This window comes from Coffea arabica, chromosome 6e (genome assembly GCF_036785885.1).
Source record: "Coffea arabica cultivar ET-39 chromosome 6e, Coffea Arabica ET-39 HiFi, whole genome shotgun sequence".
NCBI classification, from domain to species: Eukaryota; Viridiplantae; Streptophyta; class Magnoliopsida; order Gentianales; family Rubiaceae; genus Coffea; species Coffea arabica.
The window spans coordinates 18,937,863-18,955,898 of NC_092321.1; the positions used below are offsets into that span (position 1 = coordinate 18,937,863).

General features: G+C 34.6%; 1 protein-coding gene across 1 annotated transcript; it reads right to left on the minus strand.

Annotated features, from left to right (window-relative positions):
- Nucleotides 1-14,220: 14,220 nt before the first annotated feature.
- LOC113696525 (uncharacterized) lies at nucleotides 14,221-16,110 on the minus strand. The gene has a single exon (XM_027215928.2). It carries the CDS (start codon nucleotides 16,108-16,110, stop codon nucleotides 14,221-14,223), a length of 1,890 nt encoding a protein of 629 aa, XP_027071729.2.
- Nucleotides 16,111-18,036: the final 1,926 nt, after the last annotated feature.

The window sequence follows — 18,036 nt, forward strand, 5'->3', positions numbered from 1 at the left end:
ACAAGGAACACTCACCAACGATTAGTGTTTAGCAAAATCAGGTCAATGCCTAACTCCTTGGCCGGATTTTAAATCTACCATCAAATATTGATTAATTGATAGACACATTTTATTTGTCCTTTGCATGCAGTTAAAGTATGCACCCATATAAATATCTTAGCTCAACCATCCTATATGAATCACTATGAAGGGTGCTATCCAGAACTTTAAGCTGCTGGATACCTGAAAGGTCTCTTAAATAACAAAGAGAAGAGCATCAAAATGCAGACAACGGTATTACAGCATTTTCTAACACACTAGTAAATTTTGCATTTAGATCATTGTCCAAATTGGCCAACTGCCGACTCCAAAATGTTTGTTTCCATAACTTCAGTACTATGTTCAGAGAACAAGGATGAGCATTCAAATAAAAAGGGACAAACATCAATAGAAGGGTGCTTGTAAGGTCATTGGTACAACACAGTACTTTTATGAAGCTTGGATAACTTGAAATGTGAGCATGCACACACTAGAGGACTCATAAAACTTACTAAAATGGGGGAGGCATGAAGACTTTCAAAGGTAAGCTTGCTTGAACAAATACCATTCCATGATTATACCTTTCCAATAAACTAATATCCCATCTTGGAAAGCAGAGGCTACAGATATACTGCTAAAATGAATGATGGCCCCAAAAGATCGTTACAATGCTAGTTTCCTTGCAAACCAGTTGTTGAGATATCCAACAGCAACTCTAACTAGTATAAATCATCATCCACTTCCTATCGGATATCATGGGCCACTGAAACTTTAATCCAATGCCAAACATCCCCAAAAGCAAAGTTGATAAATCAGAGGCTATATGATGATCCAACCCTCCGCTTAATCGGCTCTAAGAAACAAACAAATGAACAGGAAAAGAGGGAGAAAAGTTTAGGAAGGAATTACACTAGGCATTTAAATCTTGGCGTGGTTGCATCACCTTTAACACAACTCGAGCAAATCCCACTGATATAAGGGTGGGAGAACTAAACATTGGAATACATGAGTTGTTGACAATTTCCCTTCAATACAACCAAACATAGAATGGACTACAGAAATAGACAACCATACAAAATGAGATATACAGAAAACCCATTTTCCTATCAGTAGTTAAGATCCATTTTGTGATGCTAAACAAGGATTTGTAACAGAAGTACTCAAACTGCACAAGCAAATATCATAACTGGTTACATGCAATCAGAAGAAACCAAATATTTACACTCTCATAGAATTTGTGCAATGGCTCCAAACTTGCTTCCAGATTTTGGAAGGTTTGAGACCTCTCCTCAAATTCTGAAATATCTACCGCCTTCTCCACAAACCGTTTGCCCTAAATCAATAGAAAAATACAAAAATCCTTGAAAGTACAAGTCAATAGAAAAAAATTTTTGTCTATTAAGCTTTGAATTCTAATATAAAGACATGAAAGAAGTCAAGATAATTTTAAGGGAAAAAATCGCTTTTCTCTAGATACTTGATGAATAAAAAATTATGCTCATCTTAGTGTATGTTTAGACTCTTAAATTCTATTGATAATAAATGAATTTTTAGGAGCCTCAAAGTTTGCATTTTTGGTTTGATAAATGTCATGTGAATATGATGAAATTGACCGAGTGGCCTCAAAGTTTGCATTTTTGGTCTTTATGCTATAATTTTTATATTTTTGGTTTGATAAATGTCATGTGAATATGATGAAATTGACCGAGTGGCCTATCAATTCTATCTCCGAAATTTATTACTGGGTTATTGGATGGTTTAATTCAGATTGAAAATTAGGTTCAAGGATGTAATAGCTTTAATTTTTAAATGTCAGGGATGAAATTGCTTCATTTTAAAAGTAAATGACGAAAAGAATATTTTTGTGAAATGTGAGGGATGAAACAGGTCATTTTCCCTAGAATTTATTATGATTCGTTACAATTTTTTTTTACTAATTTCCTCTTTAAGTTGCTCCTTTTGCCATTGAACTTGTGTTTCTTATTTTGTCTTAATAATCTTAGATTTGGAGTATTAATCATCGCAAAATTATAAAATTACTTATCTGCTACAACTTCTCTTTATTGCACTTACATCTCTTCCAATTTGCCTTTTGCCTATTAGGTTTATCTTAGTCTTAATTGCCGCTCTACTAGTTATATAAAGAATAACGAAATGATACAAATCAAAGTAAATTATTATCCCTCCTCGTCTATGAATTTTTTATTAAGAGGTGACAATGTTATAAAAGATGTCAATCAATTGGAGGTAAGAGAGATTTTTGAAATTACAAGGATATTAAATGATATTAAGGCAAACCAAGAGCTTTGTGAAATTACCCCAATAATCAATAAGTGAAGCAAAAGAAGCATATGCATGGTGCCTCGTTATGGTTTTAGTAAGGGAAAATCGTTCGAAACGTCTTTCATATTTTGTAAAATGACTTTTTTTGTCCTTTACATTTAAAAGTGTACTTTTATGTCCCTTACAAGTTGCTGTCTCAGGGTGGGAAGGTGGTGCTCTTGCGGCATGTTCTTTCTACTGTGCAAAATTCACATTGATCAAATTTTGTAAAATGTGAGAGACAAAAAAATTCAATTATGAAATGTGAGGGACTATAAATCGAATTATGTAAAATTTGATTTGATAATTTTGCCCTTAAAAAGTAATCACATGCAAGACATGTAATAGATTCCGATAAAAAACTAGTCGGAAACATAAGTAAGGACCAAATTTGACTATTCTAAATTTGTAAGGGACATAAATTTACACTTTTAAAAGTGACGAAAAATGTCATTTTATAAAATGTGAGTGACGTTTTGAACAATTTTCCCTTTCGGTAATTTGCCTTTGATCAATTCAAGTAGCAATAAAAGTGTGTTACCAAAAACAGTAATAGTTATAAAAGTTAGTGTACAAATAGCAGTTTACCCTTGAATTTTTAGAGAAATCACACTATATTACCATGAATCTTGAAGAGAGGGGTGAGCAAACGGTGCATATTCGATAAATCGGTAAGTTGAATTCTACAAATTCGGTTATTTGACTTATAGAAATTTAAACTACTTTCAAATTCGAATTGGATATAATCGAATTCATTTCATTTCCGATTTTGAATTTGGAAATGGTAATGAATTCGGGTTAACCAAATTCATTAAAAAAAACTACTGAATCCTTTAGACTGTACAATGAATAGTGATAATTTACAAATTTATAATTTACAATGATTAATAACAAGTAATATTAGTTACAACTTACAAATTACAATGATTAGTGATAAGTTATATTAGTTACAAACTTCTAATTTAAAATAATTAGTGATAAGTTACTAAGTTACAAACTTATAATTTATTTCAAATCAAAATACAACTTATTTACTTACTTATGTTATTGTGTAATTATATACACAATGTCACTTATTTACTTATAAATTACAAAGTATGTAATATATTATACTTACATTTATTCTTATTTCTTATATAGCTTTTTTGAAAAAATTTGCAAATCACTTAATTGCTTTTAATAGTGAAAGTTAATACACTAATACATTGATTTGCAATTCATACGCATTCACTTAGACTGCTTAGTTGTCTTGTCTATGCTTAAAGCCTTAAGATTGGTGAATAGAGAATATGAATTTTTATGTTAAATATGTAATGTAAATTTAGAGCACACTAATACTTGCAAGTTATAGGTTACGCATTTAAATATTCAATAATTCAAACATGAATGATGTATCAAATTACCAATATCTAAATTCTAATTACTAATCACTAATTATGTTTATTGTTTAATATTTAGTATTATACATATACTTATTAATTATTATCTAATTCTAGTCATGTATAAAATAATAAGTATTATAGTTAAGTTATGTATTATTGTATATTTGTATTATAGTCATATAACAATTAACAAATACTAAAATAGTATATTGTACATCATTATATATTATTATTATTATAAGTACATGATAATACCATATACTAACTATTATTAATAGCATTTACCTATCTTATATAATAATATATTAGTAGTATATAATAATACTAAATAACATTTATCTATATATTATATAATTTTATAAACTAATTGTATTCGAATACGGTAATACGGTACCCTATTTCATTTTATTGAATTTGAATCCGAAATCAGTCATTACCAAATTCATAATCTCATCATCTATTTCATATCATATTAGAATTCAGTGAATTCGGTAAATACCGTTTTTGTACCAATTTACCAAATACCCGAGTTCAAATTACGAAATTGAATTTGAATTCGGTTATGGATTCGGTACGTACCAAATTTGCTCACCCCTACTTGAAGATATGCATTTTACCGCCCATGAAAGCTAGTCAAATGTTTATAAAAGTTGCTCTACCCAAACTACTAGTACAATGACATTGTTGTTCTTCAATTATTGTCGAAAATACCTGTTTGGATTGTTATGTTTAGGTGTTTTTGAAGAAAAATGTACTGTAGAAATTTAATGTATGAGATAAAAAAAGTGATTGGGAAATATGTTTACGAAAAATATAAAAAATTTTCTGCAAAAAAAAAAAATCACAATTCAAACAAAGTGTAGCATTAATCACGAGTTCTAATATACTTTAATAAAAGTCATACTTAAACATGGAAAAAACATTCTGTTTTTAATATAACCAATTATCTTGATGAATGACAAAAAAAATAATTTCAGTTTGGACTAAAATTGCTAATTTTTTAAGGCAATTTTTATTGGTCAAATGGTAATAACATTCCAAGTAAAACCTCAGCACTCTAATTTTCTTTTATATTACTAAAATCGACAAATATGCCCTTTACTTAGAATCAGTCATACAACAAACGCCTTTCTTTCTATCCTTAACTTCTCACCAGTTCTACTCCTTTCATATCCACAAATCACCTCAATCACTCCGGTTAGTGCAAGCCTATACTCAATTTTCTAATCCTAGCAGCCAAAACTCCCCCTCCCGCCCAAAACCCACAAATTAATATTCACTTTTATCCTTGGTTGATACGTCTACCGTTACTATTAAAATTTAGAAACTCCCAAGTGAAGGTGGTGTTTTTTCTCTATATTTGCTGTAGAGTTGATGTATGTAGGACTAAGTGCATTACATTGTATTGCAAAAGTCTTGTGCTTAATTAATTTGTTTAATTTGACTTTTGTTTAATTTCTTATATAATTGCAGTGCTGTCTTTAGGAGAGATTAATATAATTGTTGAACTTGAATGTTGTTCTTTTTAGGAGTCTATGGTGGATTATTTAAAGAGAGATTAATTAAATTGTTGAACCAGAATTTGGTTCCTTTTAGGATGGTTTACCTGTAAAATACATGCCTTTGATGAATTCATAGAATCCTCAATTTCATAGTGTTGTACCATGAATTCAATCTTATACGAGGATCAGAGGATGTTTGAGCATTTTTAGGTGATAGTAAGGATTGTCCCAACCTTGACTAGTTGCGAGATTGATTAAGGTTGTAGTTGTCTAAACCATAAACTGTGCAAAAAAGAAAGAAGAAATTGCTTGAAGGATAGTCTGATAAGCTTGGGGGCAAAATTTTCAATTCAAATAATATAAAAAGAAAGATGAAGGGTCTAAAACTTTTTTTTGAAGTGCTAATATCTTTTACCTTGTTCTTATTACTCTATAAAAGGCATATCTTATTTTAGTACAAAGCAAGTGTTTTAAGCGTGATTGAGCATATCCACATCTTTTTAATATAGCAAATAAATATATTCATCAATTTTTGGTGATATTTCAGTTGTTATTTGTTTTGAAATAGACAATTCAATAAAAGTGCACTTAAACAAAAAGGAAAAAAATAAAACTTTGAAAAAAATTGCCCAACCAAAAAAAAGAAGGGTTTTGCATACCAAATTGATTAATCCATTTGGAGACTCATTTGCTTTTTCTTCTTTGGGACCAAAGATATTAGTATTGATACTTTATAATTTTAACAAGGTATTAAGACAAAACAAGATTATTTGTAATGCATTATGGAAAAAATTAACAGTAGAATTTACTAGATCCCTATTGAAAACATAAAATGCAAACTAACTATTGAGAGCATTTTGAATTTATTGTGAAGCAATATAAATTTTATCTTCAAGAATTATATGATATTTTTGTCAAAAATATTTTTCAGTAAAACATATTTTATTTGCATTACTATAAATTATAATGTTACCCTTATAACTACGGGTTCCACTAATGGTTGCCCAATTGGCATTAGTTAAGATCTCTCAGGTGTTAATTTTTTGGGTTAATCACATTTTATCCCCTTAAAGAAGACCACATTTCTCAGTTTACCCCTTCATCTTTAATTTTGCTCACTTAATCCCCTTCAGGACAAAATTACCCTTACATTATTTTGACTTTTTATTTACTTTGTTTTCCTTTGTTTTATTTCTTTTTCTCTTTCTTCTTTATTTAATTCTTCCTCTTTCCCACAAAAATCTTCACCTTAATGATTGAAATTAAAAAAGAGGAATTGCAGAGATCTATCTTCTTCTTAAATGATTAAAAAAAATATTCAAATCATTTTCCTAAAATATAATTTTTTTTATGCTTTCAATTCTTTTAATTTTGGATTTTCCTCTTTCCTTTCTAGTTTCTCATTTTATTCCCAAGAAAATATCTTAAGATGAAATTGTGACCTGATTAATAATCATCAATTGAAATTTTTGTGACACGTGGCATTATACAAAAAATCAAAATTAGTTTTTGATGCCTTTTAAACCTTTACTCAGAAATATGCAATTATAAACTCAAAACAAAAATTTTTGTTGAAATAGAATTTCTATTGGGAAGGATGAAAGAGAGAAGAAAGAGAAAAAGAAATAAAAGAAAGGAAAACAATTTCATTTTATGATATTTTCTTGAGAATAAAATGAGAAACTAGAAAGGAAAGAGGAAAACCCAAAATTAAAAGAATTGAAAGGCTAAAAAAATTGTATTTTAGAAAAGTGATTTGAATATTTTTTTTAATCATTTAAGAAGAAGATAGATCTCTGCAATTTCTCTTTTTTAATTTCAATCATTAAGGTAAAGATTTTTGTGGGAAAGAGGAAGAATTAAATAAAGAAGAAAGAGAAAAAGAAATAAAACAAAGGAAAACAAAGTAAATAAAAAGTCAAAATAATGCAAGGGAAATTTTGTCCTAAAAGGGATTAAGTGAACAAAATTAAAGATGAAGGGGTAAACTGAGAAATGTGGTCTTCTTTAAGGGGATAAAATGTGATTAACCTTAATTTTTTTGGCAGGATTGTTATTGATTTGTCAAAGTGCCTAAGTACACAAGTATAATAAATCTGAGTGTGTATTAGGTAAAACCCCATACTTGTGTACTCACTTTTTTATCATATAATAAATTTAGCGTAAATTAGGTGTATTAACATGTTGGGGGAAAGGATAGAATTATGGGTAAGAGATTTTAAATTCAAGACCTTCCGCTTACAGAAAAAAAAAAAAGGGAGTGCCCATTCGGCACCTGCTAGAAAAATTCTGTGAGGACTCGAAAAAATTATTATTTTTCGACTCCTATTTTTGCTTATTTAATTATTTATCTGAATATTTGCTCCGATCATTATTTTTTAACCTTATTAGACTTAAATACATGGAATTTTGACTTCATTATAGTTTTAAAGTGACTAATTTCAAAAATTAATTTTTGAAAGCTCGATTAATGGAAAATAGTGAAAACGTGTTTGAAAATTTTAGCCATTGGGAGTACAATAAGCTCGGAAAATTGGAGACATGTACAATAGTCCTAAAATAGGTAATTTTAGGTTTAAGTACTCAAGTGATAGTTAGTGGTATGATCGTTATAAGACTTTCTCGAAGGTTTCACTCTATCGTGCCTAAATTGGAAATACGCGTTTTCACGCGCGCGATTAATTGAGGGACTTTAGCCCATTATTTTGGGGCAATTAAGAGTGAATAAAATTTATATGAATATAAGTGTATTAGAGGTTTAGTGTACTAGTGAAATAAACTCGAAAGGAATCGAGCACAAAACGCGCCCGTACGCGCACTATTAGAGAGTTGACTTTTGCACAAATACGGGCCACACAAATGAATCTTCCTTAGGAAGCTAAATTTGATCAAAATACTCTCTCTCCTCACTTCTCTTTGGCCGGCCAACTCAAGGGAAAAGAACACCATTGTTCTTCAAATTTTCTTCACAAAACTTCACCAATCTTCATCCAACTCACACCAAATTTCACCCACACTTAGCTCTACACTTGGAGACCTTATTAAGCTGCAAAAAGGAGCTAACATTCACGGTTTTACTGGAGCAAAAAGGACCGAAAATCACTGCCTTGGACATCAACTAGAGTAAGTGATGATCTAAACCTAGAAACTTGGTTTATAGAAGTTGATTTACACTTATGAGCTTAGTTATTCATGTGGGTGGCTTGTTATTGTTGGAAAATTTTGAAGGTAGGCTCTATGAACTCCAACTCTTGGATTGATGGCTGATGTGATGCTTGATGATGGATTTAATGTTGGTTTAGTGTTCAAATTGATAGATTAATGGTGCCTAGCTAGTATAAACTTCAAGGATTGCATGGTTAAAAAGTTTCCAATTCTGCCCCTGTTTTGATCGTGCCTCCTTTTGCAAAATTCTGAGGTTTTGATGGCTTGTATATGATTTTTATATGTTGTATAGATGGTGTATAAAGTTTCATCGAAAAATATTGAGGTTTGGTTGGTCAAATGGATTAATCTTGCAAAGCTAGTAAACCTGGAAAATTTTTCCCGTAATGCTCAGACAGCCTTCTTGTTTCATCCATAACTCTGTGCTCCGACGTCGAAATCAAGTGCCGTCAGTGGCGTTTCAAACTAGACATTCCCAGTTTTTCAACGGTATAAAATTCAAACCCTAATTCCACCCGAGTAGTCTGTACCAACTGTTTAAAGATGTCTGTCCTGTTTCTCTGTTTTCCTGGAACGAAGTTCAGAAGCTACAACTTGAGGCTTGAATTTGAGCTAGTTGTGTGCTGAATCTCAAAATGATTTCTTCTGTGAAATTATAGTTTTATGAATTTATTTTCTAATGCCACCAACCATGCTTAATTCCGAGTTGAATTGAGTGATTTGTGATCAAAATACGAAGCCTGCTCTGTTCTTGAAAACCCTAAATTTTGGGCAAAATTGATGCTAGACTTGGTGTGGACTTGCCAATTGAATTTCTTGGAGTTAAAACACTTACCAAATGTACCATGAATGTTCCTTAGGCTTTTCCTACCCAAATGAACCATGTTTGAAGGATTTTCCCTGGTCAAATGTTTGGAATGGAAAACAAAAAGCTCAAGGCAGTTCTGCCTTAGGATTTTTCGAAACTTTGGATCTTTGGTTGACTACCTTTCCGAAGGTATTTTTCCATGAAATTTGGTAGAGGGACAACCCTTATATGATGGTATTAAACTGCTAATTTTGGTGTTATTCTGAGACCGTTTTATGGCTCAAATAAATTTCCAAAGTTCAAGACTTGATTTTGGAAAAACCCTTGTTTAACAAGGAAATTTGGGTAACTTTGAGCTACCATATCTTCGTACTCAAAACTCCGTTTCTCGTTCCGCTTGTTTTGTTGTAAGCTTGGATTACAACACTACTAGAGTTGCAAATTTCAAAGGCTAGTTCCAATCAAGTGAATTTTGCCGAATTTTCAAAGTTGGCCAAAAACCAACTTAAATCTGCCTTATGAACCAAAACAGCGACTTTGATCTCATTTTTGAATGTTTTCCATTTGGAATCTTAGAGAAGTGTATTTAGGAACTTTTATTACTTTGGAAGAGGTTTCCAACGGTACCAGGTTTTCCAATTTTGGACTTGTAAAGAATGAGATACGATTTTTCAAAGATCTCGTGCCAAAACTGAAATTTCCTAATCTTAAGGAAATGGAGATTTTTGAATTCTCCTTATTCCTTTGATGTTACTTGATCGTATTAAACTTGATTTCCAAAATGAAACCTCAATTGGTTTTGTGCTTTAAAATCCCATCTTTGAACCCCGATTTACGGGTGATTGGGATTCGTTTTCTTTGAAATTTTCTTAGATTGTGCATTAAGTACAATCTTTGTAATAATTGGGGGTTTTGAGTGATAAATCCTTATAAATTGCTCAGGCACACAAGAGGAACTTCAAGAGGATCCCTCGGTGAACGCTTGAACTTCTAGTGCCGTTTCTTCTTGTTTACTTGGTGAGTGTCAAGTGTGTGTTACTTGAACTCCTGTGAACCAGATACATGTTTACTTGTTATTGATACTTGAGATTTTAAAATTCGAGACGGGGGTGTACTTTATCGCACCCGTTCTCGCTTGAAATAAGTGACTCGCACTTGAAATACTCGAATGTCTAAATTGCTTGCACATGTTACTTACTTACTTGACTTGAAATAATATGCTATGGCTGCATACGTCGTTGGAGTGAATCTCCTCGACACTCGAACATGCTTAGGGAACGCCCACATCTCATTAGCGAACCTTGAACTCGAGCCGGCATGGGCCTGGTCGGGCTCCTTGGAAAACCATGAGAAAAATTGAAAAGCTTGATCTAGTAAGAGATCTTGCTTGACATACTCGAGTAGTATCGCCTTAAACAAATGACAGGCGGGCCCGAAATAGGGGTATGTAAGGTGAAAAGGGGACAGGTTAATTGGAGTTCTACGGACCAAACCTACCCGAGTGACGGAGTGTCAACTTGTGGAGGTTATTGATCGTGCAAGTGAAACATAGCTCCTGAGAGCTCCAGTATTCTTAAATTGTTTATGGTTACTTATCTCGTAAATTGTTAATCATTGGATATATTATTGCTCGACTTGTCAATCTGGGATTGTTACTTGAACAATGTGCTTGCATGTGTGTTCTTGGCCTCACGAGCGTTTTGCTTACCCTGTAGATTTGTTTTCCTTAACAGGTTTGAGCTTGAACGGGACTCGGAGGAAATTTTCCCTTTTGAGTTTTTGTGGACTTTTGTAATAGGGTTCCAAGTCTTTTGACTAGACAATTTGGTTATTGTATATTTTGGGATGTATTTGGAAACCCGTTATATGAATTTGGTAATTGTTAAATATTGTTAAACTTGAACGCTTCCGCACTAATTGCATTTATATTATCTGGGTGTGATGTCTAGTACCGTTATAAGCTTGAACGTAAATTGCTTGAGTCCTGGCGAGAGTTGGGTAGACGTCCCGCGAATACCCTTTGGTTCGCCTTAGGGAGAAGTGGGGGCGTCACAAATTCTATAACCAATTATATATAATTGAGTAGGATTCTAAATTCTTTAACAAATTACATATAATTAAGTAGGATTCTAAATTGTTAAGCAAAAAAGGCATTCAATATTGTGCATTTATGATTACTAAACCTGCTATTGTATAGTGCTAGCACGAGTACAAGCATTACAAAGAGAAGGGAAAGAAAAAAGCTACTACATCACAGATTCAGTGGTGTTTCAAAAATATCAAGTGTGTTCAACTAGATTTTGCTTTGCTCTAATCCTATGTGCTTTCATTCTTTGACATGCCTGTTCTGATATTTCTGTTTGTCCCATTCTGGAATTAATGTATCCCTGTAATGAAATAGCATTCATCAGGTTCCATCTTCTTTTTCCATAGGCAACACAGTCATTCCATTTCTTACCGAATGTAAGGCTCTTCATTCCCTTTCCTACCAAATGTAAACAGAACTCAACAGGCATCAGGCTGTCAAACTTTCACTCAGAACACATGAACAAACCTAAAAGAAACAGACACCAAGAAATGGTGGTTGCAGAAAGACACAGGCATAGAAGAATGCTTTGAAAGTTTAGATGCGCAGACCACACCTCTGCATTTTTTTTTTTGGGGTCAAATTTCATGGCCAATCCAGATCTGTGATGATAGCATACTTCAGCGCCAGCTTTAATTAATTAATTAATTCACCACTCACTAAGGTTACAAAAATTGCACTCTTCCACCTGCATTAATGCGTAGCAATACTGTCATCATTAGTGATAGAATCAAATATTTATCGTTTGAGTTCAATCTTAGCATACCGAAACTTGCTTCTGCAGTGCATGTGATTAAGAGACAAACTTAAAGAACTAAAGCAGAACATAAGCGTTGAAAGAGTTATTTTAAAGAACCAACAGCAAAATGGTAAAAAACAGAGACTGTTAAAACAAGTCAAACTGATAATAGTAGAAATTTCTTCTTCAGCCTGTGATTAAGAGACATTTACACTGCCCTCCTATCGAAGTTAGAATGTTCACCGTGTTTAAATATTTCGAGTCGAATATACTACATTGAGTATCTGAATCTCTATCAAGTAAAAACTCAACAACTTTGTACGGCTGGATACCTAAGATGTCCTTAAAAAGGACAGAGAAGAGCATCTAAAGAGCAAAATCAAATAAAAAAAGGAGCAAAAAAAGAGTGAAATATCCAGAGACCCTAAATGGAGCCAATTAAGTATAAGATCCCCCTCCTCCAACATTTAGACTGTTATTGCACATTTTTGGAGCAAACTTCTCAACTATCTTTTAAGGGGATGGATCATTTCCACTATCTCTGAACGAATCTAGTAAAAACGCAAAAGTAGATACTTGCAATGAGAATCCTCACTAATCCATTTCTTCAAAATAAACCGCTGCATCATCAAATTCACTAGCCTTGATAAGTCCTTGCAACAATAATATTTAAGATAAACAATGCAATTACTATACGATATAGGCGATAAACTCAACGTCTTGATGCTGCTCCAATGAGAATGTCCAGTATATTAGAGAAGCGTTTTCGGTATAATGAAAGAATCGAAGATGATGTAGGCCAGAACTTTGAGCGACAAAAGCAGCCCCCTCTGCATCCAATGGCTTATGATTATGCTAACAACTAAGTAAGCTTCTTCTTTCTTCTCTCACAAAATTCAGAAAGGGAAAGAGAAGCATTTTTCGTCTATAATAGAATAGAAGATGCTGTAGGTAACAACTAAGTCAAACTTACCTCTATCTTCTCCACTCACATACACATGACGAAATCCAAATATTCCAGCGTACTTATCACTTCATTCTAGAGAAAGGGAGCAGAAAGCTCAGAAGTGTGCCTGCAATGTGTATCAGTAGCTCAGAAAAGTTCCCATGGGGAAAACCCTCTGGCAAAAAAGATACAAGGGAATTGAAGTTTAATAGTTTAACTGTAGCTGCTCTTCAACCAGAACAAGCGGATTGAGAGCTGCTATGCCATGGCTGCCCTTCAGTCTTTGGCTGGAGGGCATCCTTTGCCTTCCAAAAGGTGTATCAGTAGTTCATGACTTGTAAATGGTTAATAAATGTGTGACAAAAACTTAGAAGTTAATGGCCCTAATACAAAACTGATGTTATTTTGAACCTTGATTGTGCTCGTTGCTTGCAAACTTTAGGCACCAAAATCAACCAAAAAACACATCGTAACCTCTAAAATTTACGGAATGCAATTTCCGATTATCACAGGAGGTAAACACTTCTGGGTGTTACTGCTAGTTACACTTTCTCTGATCTTTAATCCGTAAATTCAGGGACTTGTGAGCTAATTTCATGTCTAAGGGGAAGGCAGGGATGTATATGGGAAGAATTAGAACACTCACTCAAACAAAGAAGACTCGAAAAAATGGCAGTCAAGTTAAGTTGGAGAAAGTGAATTCTACAGTACAATGACTTTCATTCACAACTCATGTTTTTTTTGTCACTTAATTTGATTATTTTGCAACTGCCATGCCAACAATGTCTGTATAAGAAGATAAATTAAGCTGCAATTTAGTAACCCAACTTGACAATTACATGGACAAGCCATCATGTATAAAGCAAGCATACATGAGACTGACTCAAACAGACAATGTGAGCCATCGAGACAATTAGGCATAAAATTTTGAGAAAGTGATGAGACAGGCGTGATCACAGAGTACAAACCATGAAATGCATTGAAAACGGGCAGGCAGACACTCTTTTGTCTGATAGTCAAGAGAGAGCTTCTAATACATTGTCGCTTACCGCCATGCAAGTAATAAATCTTCAAATCTCTAGAATATGCTGAAAGATTGCTCCTCCAAGGACTGTTGATAAACTTTTGGAAACCAAAAGGACAGATACTGACAACAATGTCAGCTGCGAATCTACATCATGTACCTTTGGATGATTAAATGCAAGGAGCCAAAAAAAGTAGCAGAATATCCAAAGGTCCCGAATGAAGCCAATTAAGGATAAGATCCCCCTTCTCCATTATTTAGACTTCCATTACCCATTTTTGGAGCAAACTTCTCAATTATCTGAAAAATAGAGGGATCATTTCCACTATCTCTGTATGAATCTAGTAAAAACGAAAAAGTAGACAAATGCATTGAGAATCCTCTCCTATCCATTTCATCAGAATAAACCACTGCATCATTAAATTCGCCAGCCTTAAGAAGTCCTTGAACAATAATATTAAATGTAATTTGATTTGGTGCGCAACCATTTTCTTCCATTTTCTTAATAAACTCTTTGGCTTCCGGCAGTAAACCTTCTGAAAAGAGGCCATTTATCATTGTGTTATATGTTGCAACATCAGGGTCTAATCCTTTAGAAGAGAGACTATAGAAAATATGTCGGGCACTGTCAAGCTTCCCACATTTGCATAATCCATCAAGGACGATGTTGTACATTGCTATCTGACAATCTACTCCATCAACTTCCATCTTGTGCAAAAATTGAAGTGCTTCCTCAACATGTGAGTTCTTGCATAAACCGTCCAATAACACACAGTAAGTGTAAAAATCAGGCTTTATGCCAGCAGCTCGCATCTCATTGAAAACTTCGATTGCTGTAAGATACCTCCGCACACTAAATAAACCCTGCAGGACAGTGTTATAAGTTGCAACATTTGGTGTTAACCCTTTATGTCGGATCTCTTGGAAGAGACTCATGGCTGCATCCACTTTCATTTTCTTCATATAACCATTGATCAATATACTATGGCTTTGAACATCAGGATTAAGGCCGCTAGCAGCCATTTTATCAAAAACTATCTTTGCTTCATCCATTCGGCCTTGTAAACAGTACCCATCCATCAATGCGCTATATGTAGCATTATCAGGCTTCTGATTTTGCTCAATCATGATTTTCAGTACCTCCTCTGCACCTTCTAACTGTCCTTCCTTACATAGTGCACCAATAAGAATACTAAAAGTAATAACATCAGGAGCAATATTATAAGCCTTCATCTCAGTCAAGAGCTTTTCAACGTCCTTCCATTTACTTAAATTGCACAGACCCCGGACCAAACAACTGTAAGTGATGACATCAGGGGCAATTCCTTTCTCAATCATCTCGTGTAACAGGGAGAGAGCTTGATCCATCATTTTATCCTTGCACAACCCGTCGATAATAGTGTTGTAAGCAGCTGTATGAGGCCTGCACCTTCCTCCTTTTTCCATGAATCTAAGGACTTGAATGGCCATGCTAGTGTTCCCAGCCTTAGAAAGCCCATCTATCACAGTCCCATACGTAATTTCATTAGGTATGCATAGCTTTTCATATATTATTTTCTTGAACAATGCTTGTGCCTCATGAATTTTGTGTTCCCAAAAGAGTCCTTTAAGCAGAGTATTAAAGGTGGCCGTATCGGGCAAAATACCTCGCTTGAAGAAGCCACCAAATATAGAAAACCCAAAATTCACTTTACCCAAGAAGCAATAACAGTTAATCACAATATTAAGTGTGTATTCATTAAGCGGAATGCATCCTAACTCAGCCATATCTCTGTAAAGAGAAAGAACCACCAAATATTGCTTCATCTTAACAATACGACCCAGCAATTGAGTGAAATGAACAACACTAGGCACAGGTCTCATCCCGACCATCTGCTTGTAAAAGCCTAGAGCTTCATCAAGATTGCTGATTCTGTCAATATCACTCCTTAATCCCCGAGACCCATAATGAACAATGTTGTTAGGCTTAGCCTGATGATGATTACTACTTGTAATACCAATAGTGAGGGCTGCAGAGTGAAAAGCAGATTGGATGGGGGTTGAATTTCTTGGAGAAAGAAATGAAAGAGTAGTAAAAGCGGCAGTAGTAGCAGTACCTGAGAGGGCCCTTTTTCTCATCTTCTTGATGGTTTTGCCTTCGGAGTTCAGCCACAAAATCAGAAAGTCGCAGCTGAGGATAGGCCTGCAGGCGACTCGAGCTGCTCGCGAGCTGCTCGCGAGCAGCTCGAGTCAAAGCTCAGCTCGAGCTCGTGTTGACCGAGCTCGAGCCGAGCTCGAGCCGTTCGTGAAGACAAACGAGGCGAGCTCGAGCCTTCGTTTCTTTGGCTCGATAGCTCGACGAGCCGCTCGTTAGGCTCGAGTCAGTGTGAAATTACAAATATACCCCTGAATCAATTAAAATTTACAATTTCCTCTATTAGGTTAGGTTACCCAATTTTCTTTCTTCACTTCCTTGGATCAATCTTCTTCCTCTGGCTCCGCCGACCGACTGTCCCACTGCCAAACTCCTAATTCGTACTTCCGCTACCGCCATCTCTGCTAGCTCCACCTCCACCACTTCCGCTAGCTCCTCAGCAACCTCCAAGTTTTCTCTGCTGACTGTCCTCAGTCCTAACTCTGTCGCAAGTGCAGCTCCAATGAGCGGGGGCACTCGGGTCCCTTACCTGAGAATCGAAAACACCAGATTCATCCCAGTATGCACGGAGCCAGAAAGGCAACCCTCTTGAAACCATGGGAAGTCCCAAACTCCCAATTCCCCGTTACTGCCATATCTGCTTCTACTAGCTCCATCTCCAGTTTCTCCACCGCTTCCACCAGCTCCACATAGGCAACCCAACCAGCTTTTCGGAACCCAACCACTTCAACGAGGCTGACTGACGAACCCAACCAGCTTCTCAGTGAATTCCTATCTCCGGATTTTTTCTAAACTTTTCCAGCGAGCAAGTGCGCAACCCACCGAGCTTTTGTGCTTTGAGCGTGCAATGCGCAGATTGGTAAGCTCTTTTTCCCTGATACGTGCAATTTCTCACTTGCTTATTGTAAAATATGTATTCATATTTGTTGTGTTAATGTTCTTGTGCTCATTCTAATTCTTGTTGTTTCAAATGCATGGCTTCCAATCTATGCTTAAATTCATGCTGCAGTACTATAGATAAATTGCGTATATTTTCATCTCTGAGCTACACTCATTTAATTTTCTCCCCTTTTCCTATTCTCGTCTTCATTCTTCTTTTTACTTTTTCTGGAATGGAGGAGGCCATGGATCTACTCTTGTTGCTTTCCTTCTTGTGGTGCTAAAACTGCCTAAACAAGAAAATAACCAGGGAGCAATTTGAGTTTAATTCGGCAGTTTTGGTCTGCTCATGATATATGTCATATGGAGATTTGAGAAAGTGAAGAACGATTTTCAAATGGACTATGTTTTCTAATTTTGTACTGTCATGATTTGCCGATTTTAGATGTAAAGTTGAACTCAGTTGTTGCTGGCCATATAAGAATATTCAATGCTGTCAGTCCATTTTCTTTGCCATACATATTGAAACCCTGGAAATGGAGTTAAGTTAATTGAACACTATTATTGTTGTATGTCTGCAGGTGATAACTCTTTGATATTAGTTAACTTGTTATTTTTTACATTGAAAATTCATGACCAAACAATGCAATTTTTCTTGTAACTCTATAAATATAATATTCTGTGCCAAAGATTTGATTGGTACATATTTTCTTTATATGTAATTTTCTCTGCTTTGAACGTTCATGGGATGTCAGGGACCTGACTGATTTGGTTGTTTCAGTGTCCTTATTAGGATTTCTCTTTTTTGAGTTTTTAAACATGTCAAATCTTAAGTGATATGCGTGTATTTCACCTAGCCCTGATATAAGGCAACTTCTTGTCTTGTATGTTTTACAATTTAACCTGTATTCACTGCTTATTTTCTGGAATTCTATTGTACATCTCTGTGCTTTTGAAGAGGGAAAACTTTAGGTGCAGCACAACTTCTGTTGGTGTTCAATCTCAGCTGAGTACTCTTGCACAGATCATTA

Bases quoted from the DNA above. Each gene is read 5' to 3' on its own strand.
- LOC113696525 (XM_027215928.2), bottom strand. From the start codon at position 16,110: ATGAGAAAAAGGGCCCTCTCAGGTACTGCTACTACTGCCGCTTTTACT.